Source organism: Asparagus officinalis, chromosome 1, assembly GCF_001876935.1.
Source record: "Asparagus officinalis chromosome 1, Aspof.V1, whole genome shotgun sequence".
Lineage (NCBI taxonomy): Eukaryota > Viridiplantae > Streptophyta > Magnoliopsida > Asparagales > Asparagaceae > Asparagus > Asparagus officinalis.
In genome coordinates, this window is record NC_033794.1 from 28,258,606 (window position 1) to 28,267,039 (window position 8,434).

The 8,434-nt window shown below is 36.3% G+C and overlaps 2 protein-coding genes across 2 annotated transcripts; both read left to right on the top strand.

Moving 5' to 3' along the window:
* On the top strand, nt 2,242-2,960 carry LOC109832668 (actin cytoskeleton-regulatory complex protein pan1-like). The gene is made up of 5 exons (XM_020400071.1): nt 2,242-2,376; nt 2,513-2,615; nt 2,692-2,775; nt 2,846-2,920; nt 2,956-2,960. Exons 2-5 carry the CDS (start codon nt 2,513-2,515, stop codon nt 2,958-2,960), a joined length of 267 nt encoding a protein of 88 aa, XP_020255660.1. The 5' UTR covers nt 2,242-2,376.
* On the top strand, nt 3,780-4,875 carry LOC109832675. The gene is made up of 4 exons (XM_020400081.1): nt 3,780-3,992; nt 4,111-4,247; nt 4,358-4,541; nt 4,801-4,875. Exons 1-4 carry the CDS (start codon nt 3,888-3,890, stop codon nt 4,873-4,875), a joined length of 501 nt encoding a protein of 166 aa, XP_020255670.1. The 5' UTR covers nt 3,780-3,887.

An 8,434-nucleotide genomic window follows, 5' to 3' on the forward strand; every position in this document is an offset into this window, starting at 1 on the left:
GAATGATTGTATTTTGTACCACAAAGCCAATAAAGACCTTCAAGAGTGTCCGACATGTGGAGTTTCTAGATGGAAACAACGCACAAATTCTTCAACAAGGATTACAACGGAGACAGAGATAACACAGAAGAAAATTACAGTCAAAGTGCTTCGACATTTTCTATTGGCTCCTAGATTGCGAAGATTATACATGAACAAGGAAACGGCAAAGAATATGAGGTGGCATAAGGATGATCGAGTAGACGATGGTAAATTGAGACATCCTACTGATGCTTTAGCTTGGAAGCATGTTGATAAAATTTATCCTCGTTTTGCAGAAGATTGTAGAAATGTAAGACTGGGTCTATCAAGCGACGGATTCAATCCATTTGGGGTAATGAGGTCTGGCTGGTCTACGTGGCCAGTTGTATTAATGCCATATAATTTACCTCCATTGCTTTGTATGAAACAGCCGTTTATGATACTTTCATTACTGATACCCGGTAAGCATGCTCCGGGAAATGATATTGATGTCTACTTAGAGCCTCTAATTGATGAGCTAAAACAATTATGGTCTGAGGGTATTTTAGCATATGATGCCCATTTAAAAGAGTCGTTTAGATTACGTGCTATTCTATTATGGACGATTAATGATTTTTCTACAAGATGCAAACAAGTTGAAGGATGATCTACGGGCGCACCAAGATCTGACTGCTTTGAATATCCGAAATGATTTGCAAGCTCAAGACGTTGGCCTTAAAAAATTAAAGTTGCCTCCGTCTCGTGTTACCATGTCAAATGAGCAGATGCAACGAGTTTGTAAAATTCTCAAATCGGTAAAGTCGCCGGATGGTTACTCTGCTAACATTTTAAATAATGTCCAGGTGCAAGAGAGAAAACTCTTAGGTCTGAAGACACATGAATATCACATTCTTCTCCATCAATTGCTCCCTGTTACAATCCGTAACAATATGGATAAAGAAGCGTCGAAGATTATTATTGAGTATTGTGGATTTTTCAGAAAATTATGCTCTAAAGTCATAGATGTAGATGACTTTAAGAAACTTGAAGCCGATGTCCGAGTTACTCTATGCAATATGGAAGTAATATTCCCTCCTTCATTTTTTACAATTATGGTCCATCTTACCCAGCATCTTGCAAGAGAGGCTAGAATCGCCGGTCATGTTACAAAGGTAATTTATGATTTTTATTATATTTATTAATTGTATACGCGTTTTTCAAATTACCGTGCTAATAATTAACTTTTATGATTATAAGATACTTGGGCTGCATGAAAAACAATGTTCGCAATCGAGCTCATCCCGAGGGCTCGATAGCTGAAGGATACGTGGCTAATGAATGCTTTGTGTTTGCATCACGTTACATGCGTAAGAAGAAAACCACATCTCAAGCACCTCAAAAGGAGAGGAAGTGTGAAAATTACCCGAGATCTCTCTTAGATCAAATTCATGCATTTGTGTTGGAAAACCTTGATATATTCGAAGACTATCGAAGGTAACAAATAAAATCTGTAATATAGATGAGAAATATTCATTTTACATATAGTTTATCAATACAAAGTTATATATTGTTTATATAGGCGACATCTGGAGAAGCTTAAGAATGAAACAACCGGTAGGAATGCAGCGCACAATATTCAGAAAAGACATAAGAAAGAATTTTCTGATTGGTTAAGATTTGATGTAAGTGTTTTACAATTAATTATTGAACATTCATAATATAACATCGCCTAAATATTCTCAAATTGTTTGTCTTAGGTTGAAAAATCACTTCTTGATGATACTACATTACCAGATGAAATTATTATCCATGCACAACGTCCTTATCACGAAATGAGACGTTATAATGAGCATTTGGTGAATGGATATAAATTTCAAACGTTAGAGACCGATGATAGGAGGGTAACTCAGAACAGTGGGGTCATGGGCTTGTTTGCTCAAGAATGTTTTTTAAGTATAAGAGATCAGAATCCAATTCCAGCTGACATATTATATTATGGCCAATTAGAAGATATCGTTGAGGTAATTTATGGGTTTGGTAAACCAAAACAATGTACTTACACGATGTTCAAGGTTCGGTGGTGTCCTGCAAAAAAGCAAAAGGATCATTATGGATTTACACTAGTCAATCTTCACCGAGAAGTATATACGGATGAGAAATTCATTTTCGCAGAACAAGCTGATCAATGCTTCTATGTGAAAGATCCAAATGTCATGTCTGATTAGGTGGTTTACAAGGAGCCAAGATCTGTTGTTCTTCCTAATAACAATGAAAAAAATATTGAAGAAAGTGAAGATAATTATAGTGAACCAATCGGTTCATCTGATGATGTTTGGCAAGAATTCTCTTACGCACAGAATGTGGCGCTGGATGTAGGTATGAACTATATATGTTACACCACATTATCGATTTTTATCTTATCATAATAAAATAATAATGCATTTTCATAACAACATATCTCATGAGCATGTATACAATTTTTTCTTAACGATTGTCTTTATTATATTTGCAGATGAGGAGGAGGATGAGGAGGCTCTTTGACCTGGAGGGTGATCGCTCACGGAGTATCACCCCAGGTAGTGGTGCTGATGATCCACTACCATCTCCGGATGCAGGTATAAAAATTAATTAATACTTTAACATGTTTTATAAAGTTTTAGTTATCTAGCTCATAGTGTTCATTTGTTGTAGATGCTGGATATTCATCACCCGGCCCCTCTGATGCAGCACCAGAACCATCCCCCGACGCAGCACCAGAACCATCCCCCGACGCAGGTATTAAATATTTAATAATTGATAATGTTCAATTAAAATTTAATATTAATGATTCTTCTTTCTTATGTAGGTGCTACTTGGACCCCGACATATCCATCATATACATTCCATACTGACTTACGGCCAAAGACCCAAGACTTTCTCAGTTTACCTTTACCTCCGGACTCTCATAAGTCCAAGGCTGAATCAAGGAAGTACCACCCACGTGCTGCGAGAAAGTTACAGGAAATGCTTCCTATGTTGGAGACTAGGAAAGCTGATGCACTCGCAGCAAAAGAAAGAGAGATAGCGAATGGTAAATTATATAAATACTTTTAATTTTCACATTTGTATATTATATGATATATTATCATGTTGTCATTATTGTAGGTGCTAAGAAGGATCGCATAGAGGGACGACGTGGCGGAGGTAAGCCTGATTCTAAACAACCGCCAAGAGGAATGAAGGGCATTATTAGGTGGAATAGTTCTAATTTGCCCGTTGGTCCTTGGTCAACCCGATTGAATGCATATATTGGGGTTCTCATGCGTAGAGCGACCATTATCAACCCTTATTTTCATTTTCGAGAATTACCATGGACCGCATACGAGGCGATATGGACTGCGCTTATGGTAAGTGCATATTGTTTTAGATTTTCATTTATTAATAATTAGTAATTGATATTAAATTATCCTTACTAAATGTGTATGTAAATCTACAGGACTGCTTCTGCCTTGAGGACTTTGAGGGGGCTTGGAATTATGTGTTTAATGTCAAGGTTGAAGCAGTCCTCAAACAATGGAGGCATGAGATCAAACATGAAACCTATGACAGGTATGAGGAGGACTGGCAGAGGTTTTTAAACCTCGATGACCGAGTTGACGAGATTCATTTCACAGCTCTCCTCATGTATTGGGACAGCGATGCCTCCAAGGTTAGTTTCATGAAAATTACTTTATACTTTTAAGATATTAATTTATTGCATATTTGCTAATTTTTTTCACACTCCTACGCCAATCTGGAGGATGTTTATTGTCAAGATATGGTATATGTCATTTAAAGATTTAAAAGATCTTAATGTTTAGTATGATTATGAAATCTCATAATTTATAATATGACAGGGGAAATCATTAATGCCGATACACTTGAGGGCCAGAGCGGCATATGGTACTTTTCGTGAACAATATAGGGGTGATGAGAGGAATCGGGATAAGATCACAAAAAATCTCGAGTTAGTGGTGAGATTTATACATATCTTGAGTAGTATTATTAATTCTATTTTGTTAACATTACGAGGAAACGAGAACACAAATAATATGGTCATTATCTTGAATTAACTATAAATTTGTGCTTTAGGAGGGATTTGAGACCGCATCCAAGGAGGCTGCATCTGTCTACATTTCGCAGGAGGAGGAACAAACCGCGCCAGACCCTCACATGCTTTCTGCAGAGGAGAACATCAATCTCACACAGAACCTGATGGGTCATAATAGGTAAGGATTGTGAAAAATCGAATCAATTTGAATACTACATACTATTTATATTTGTTTACCATTATTGAATTTGAGAGCAAAGTTTAATATTTATTTCTCCCTAATAATAGGAGAGGAAGATATCCTCTACATGGTGTCGGAGCTTCACCTGGTATAAGCATCAGATCGTCCACAGCATCCTCCACACCATCTACATCGACGAGAGCAGCCACAAGCAGTTTCCAGGCTATGCCATTTGTCGCACGTATCTCTGCCTTCTTGATTGACAAAATTGACCCGGAGCTGCATATTCAGGTGACTAATGAGATGACTAGAGTTGCGCTGACGGCGAACTCGATGGACGATCTCATGGGGTATGTTATACAATATTTAAGCGGTGCGATTCCTTATAGCGCGTATGGTGGTATCATACGGATCATTAGCTCGATTGGCGATAATTCCGGCGCTAGACAGAGTAGTGCTCAGGTACCTTATTTTTTCTTATATTTATAAATTCATTTTTATCTAATATGTTATCAAACACCACATAATGATTATTCAATTAAACATTCAGAGTGGAGATATTGGAGGGAGCAGCACCCGTTCTCGTAATTGGGATAGTGATACCCCCGCCGACGACGATGGATGAGGTTTTTTTTATTTTTAATGCAATAAACAGTTTTATTTGTTATAACACTACATTTATTCATGTCGTGTATCATATCTTAGTCATGTGTATTTTTAGTATATATGTTGTTGGATGTATATATTAGACGAAACTAGTTGATGTATATTTTGAAGTGGATGGTTGGATTTGTACAATGTGTTGGATTTGGTTATATAGATGTTTTTGAATGGAATTGTTATGAATTTTGATTATGATTGGATGGTTGAATGTGGCGTGTACAGTATTTTCTGGATGTATTCAAATATTAATATAATTGTACAGGGAAATACAAATTTTAATTAATTTTTTTCCCTGCAAAAAAGCAATCTAGACGGAATTCCGTCTAGATTGAGTCAACCTAGACGGAAATTCCGTCTAGGTTGTAAAAAACCAACCTAGACGGAATTTTCGTCTAGGTTGACAGACCAGACGGAATTCCGTCTGGTCCGTCAACCTAGACGGAATTTTTATTCCGTCTAGGTTGACTTCCGTCTAGATTGATCAACCTAGACGGAATTCCGTCTAGTTTGCATCAATCTAGACGGAAGCAAAATAAACCACCCAAACTAGACGGAATTCCGTCTAGATGACCTAATCTAGACGGAATTTCAATCAACCTAGACGGAAATTTCCGTCTAGGTTGATCGTTTTTCTAGAAAATGAAGTAGGTAACTTATTCCACATTGTTCCTGAAAGTTACCACAGGATCTTTAGTGCAGTCCTACCAATCACATGGTAGATAATAAATTGGAGCAATACACGTTGAAATTAAAAGAGAACTTCAGAAAATCAACTGAAAAACTTTACAGACAGTTTTAATTTTCTCATCCTCCAGCTCATAACAGGTCGAAAAGCATGTATTTAGTAGTCAGAAAGTAATATCACAAATTTTATATTTAAGTGAGCTAGTAAGAGCTAGACTGTTATAAGTAAGAAATCATTTTTGGAGGTTGAGTACTAGAGGGAAGTAAAATTATAGTAGATGCATTAACCAACTCGTTGATTTGCAATGAAAATCTATGCGCCATCTAGAAGATAGGAATTGAGAAGCTGACAAAAATATAAGTTTTCCATGCAGATTTTACATGTGTTGTCTCTTTTACTCTTTGCCTGTTTAAGTGATTTGCCAGACTATAAAGGGAAGTAACCTGTTACACAGGTATAATAATTAATCTAGTTTAGAGTTGCTTCGTTTCAGCATGCTACTACATTCCCTACTACATTCCCTAGACATTATATAAGACGAGAAGAGCTATTTCTTTAAGTTTTATATTACAGTTGACTCATGCATAGTTAGAAATTTTATAACGAGGTCACATACTTGTTCCTTCAAACGTCTTCTGCAACTAATAGTAGTAAAACAGTGTACTATATCCCAGTCTCACTGCACACAAATAATAAACTAGGTCTTTTAAAGTAGCTAGATTACTGAGGTGAGGCACTTATGTTGTCCTTCTTGTTTTGATGATGATTTAACAAATAATTTACATCTAATATTGTTTGTCTAGTGTTTGTATTTTTTTATTTATTATAGACAAACAATATGTTGGAGGATGGATGGAATCGCGCATTCACGATCATATCCAATGGAGGTTGGCGGAATTATGGAGTGAAGCCTACGCAATTCAAACTTAAAGATTCAAGTTCAAGGTTCATCTGCAAGTATACCAAGATTGAGCTTCGTTGAAGATCACAAGCTTTGGTAAATTTAATTTTAGGTGTTATATTATGTGTGTTGGTACTTTAAGCTCAATATAATATGCACACACATTTTATTGGTTTCTTTGTATATATATATAGTTATATATATATATATATATATATAACTATATATATATATGTATATATATATATATATATACATAAGTTAAGTTTTGGTTTATATGTATATTTTTTTTTTGGTCAATGAAAAAATTATATTCATAACCAAATATGAAAGATAAGTACAACAATTGCTCAGATAGAATCTAAGCGATCAAAATCAATCAACAGAACATCTCAAAAATCAAAAAATGCGACCACACTAAGAGGAAGTCACATTTCAGATTTATCTAGCTTATGGATTGTTGAGAATGGTGATCCAAACATCAGTTTTAATCTCTCTAACCAGTTGTGATGTGCTCCTGCATTTTTGTTGGAAGATTCTAACATTGCGTTCCCTCCAAATGTAATAAATAGTTGCTGTTAGTGCCAAATTCTTGAGTTGCAGCTTAAGCCCCTTCCCTCGCTGTCTGACAGTGAACTGCTCTAGAACATGATGCCAGTAACAGGTACGCCAATTAAAATCCATCCAATCCATGATACTATTCCATACTTCGCAAGAGAATGCACTCTCAAAGAACAAGTGGTTCCTGGATTCACTGCAAGCACCATCGCATAGGCTACACAGGTTAGAATCTATGATTCCTCACCTATATAACCTGTCCTTTGTTAGAAGTCTGTCTTGAAAAACTATCCAGCTTATGAATGAGTGTTTAGGTATATTTAATCTTCCCCAAACAACTTTGGACCATTGCACTTCATTCGCTGATTGTAAGAGAGCATTATATATGGCAGAAATTCTGAGATTTGAGTTTTTACAGCAGGAACTGATCAACAACTTCAGATTGTTTTCACCACCACATAAAGTCATAGCTTTATCTCTTGTTCTAATCAACTGTTTCCACATCCAGGAATCACTAGGCTTTGCAACCACTAGCCAAATGTTTGAATGTTTTAAATAATTTTCATGAATCCATTTAATCCAAAGGGATTCTTTGTTAATGTGAATGTTCCAGATGCACTTGATGGCTGAAGCAATATTCCAGTTGAGGGCAGAAAATATCCCCAGACCTCCTTGATCCTTGCTCATGCACACCCTTTCCCATGAGACAAGAGAAGCTTTAAAAGATTGATCAAAATTACCCCATAGGAACTTTCTGCAAAGCTCATCTATTCTTTTAAGAACTCTGACAGGCAAAATGTAGTTTGAAGTCCAAAATATTTGGACTCCAAGGATAACACTTTTGATGATCTGCAGCCTGCCAGCATAGGAAAGTTTCCTATGTTTTAACCAATTCTGAAACTGACCAGTTATCTTTGAAAATAATAAACTGCAGTGAACCCCTAGATACCTGATCGGCAATGTACCAGAAGAGAATCCCAGCAGATTGTGAAGAGAATTTTTGGTATTTTCATCCACACCACCATAGTAGATAGAGCTTTTCTGTATATTTGCCTCCAAACCTGAAACGGAACTGAACTCCTTGAAACAATGATAGAGCTTGGACACAGAGTAGAAATCACCTTTAGAGAATAGGAGCAAATCAACAGTAAAAATGAGGTGAGATATTTTGAGTTTTGCACACTTGGGATGGTATTTGAATTTCCTATCCTTTTCTAAGAGACTCAAGCTCCTAGATAGATATTCCATGCCTAATATGAACAGATAAGGTGATAGTGGATCTCCCTGTCTGAGCCCCCTTTGACCTTTGAAATATCCATGTAATGATCCATTTAGAGAAATAGAGTATTTGGGGGATGTGATGCATTCCATTATCCA

Coding starts and splice junctions, on each gene's coding strand:
- LOC109832668 (XM_020400071.1), top strand. CDS start 2,513: ATGAGGAGGAGGATGAGGAGGCTCTTTGACCTGGAGGGTGATCGCTCA. Junction 2,616..2,691: donor ACTACCATCTCCGGATGCAG/GTATAAAAATTA, acceptor CATTTGTTGTAG/ATGCTGGATATTCATCACCC. Junction 2,776..2,845: donor AGAACCATCCCCCGACGCAG/GTATTAAATATT, acceptor TTTCTTATGTAG/GTGCTACTTGGACCCCGACA.
- LOC109832675 (XM_020400081.1), top strand. CDS start 3,888: ATGCCGATACACTTGAGGGCCAGAGCGGCATATGGTACTTTTCGTGAA. Junction 3,993..4,110: donor CAAAAAATCTCGAGTTAGTG/GTGAGATTTATA, acceptor TTTGTGCTTTAG/GAGGGATTTGAGACCGCATC. Junction 4,542..4,800: donor ACCCGGAGCTGCATATTCAG/GTGACTAATGAG, acceptor TTAAACATTCAG/AGTGGAGATATTGGAGGGAG.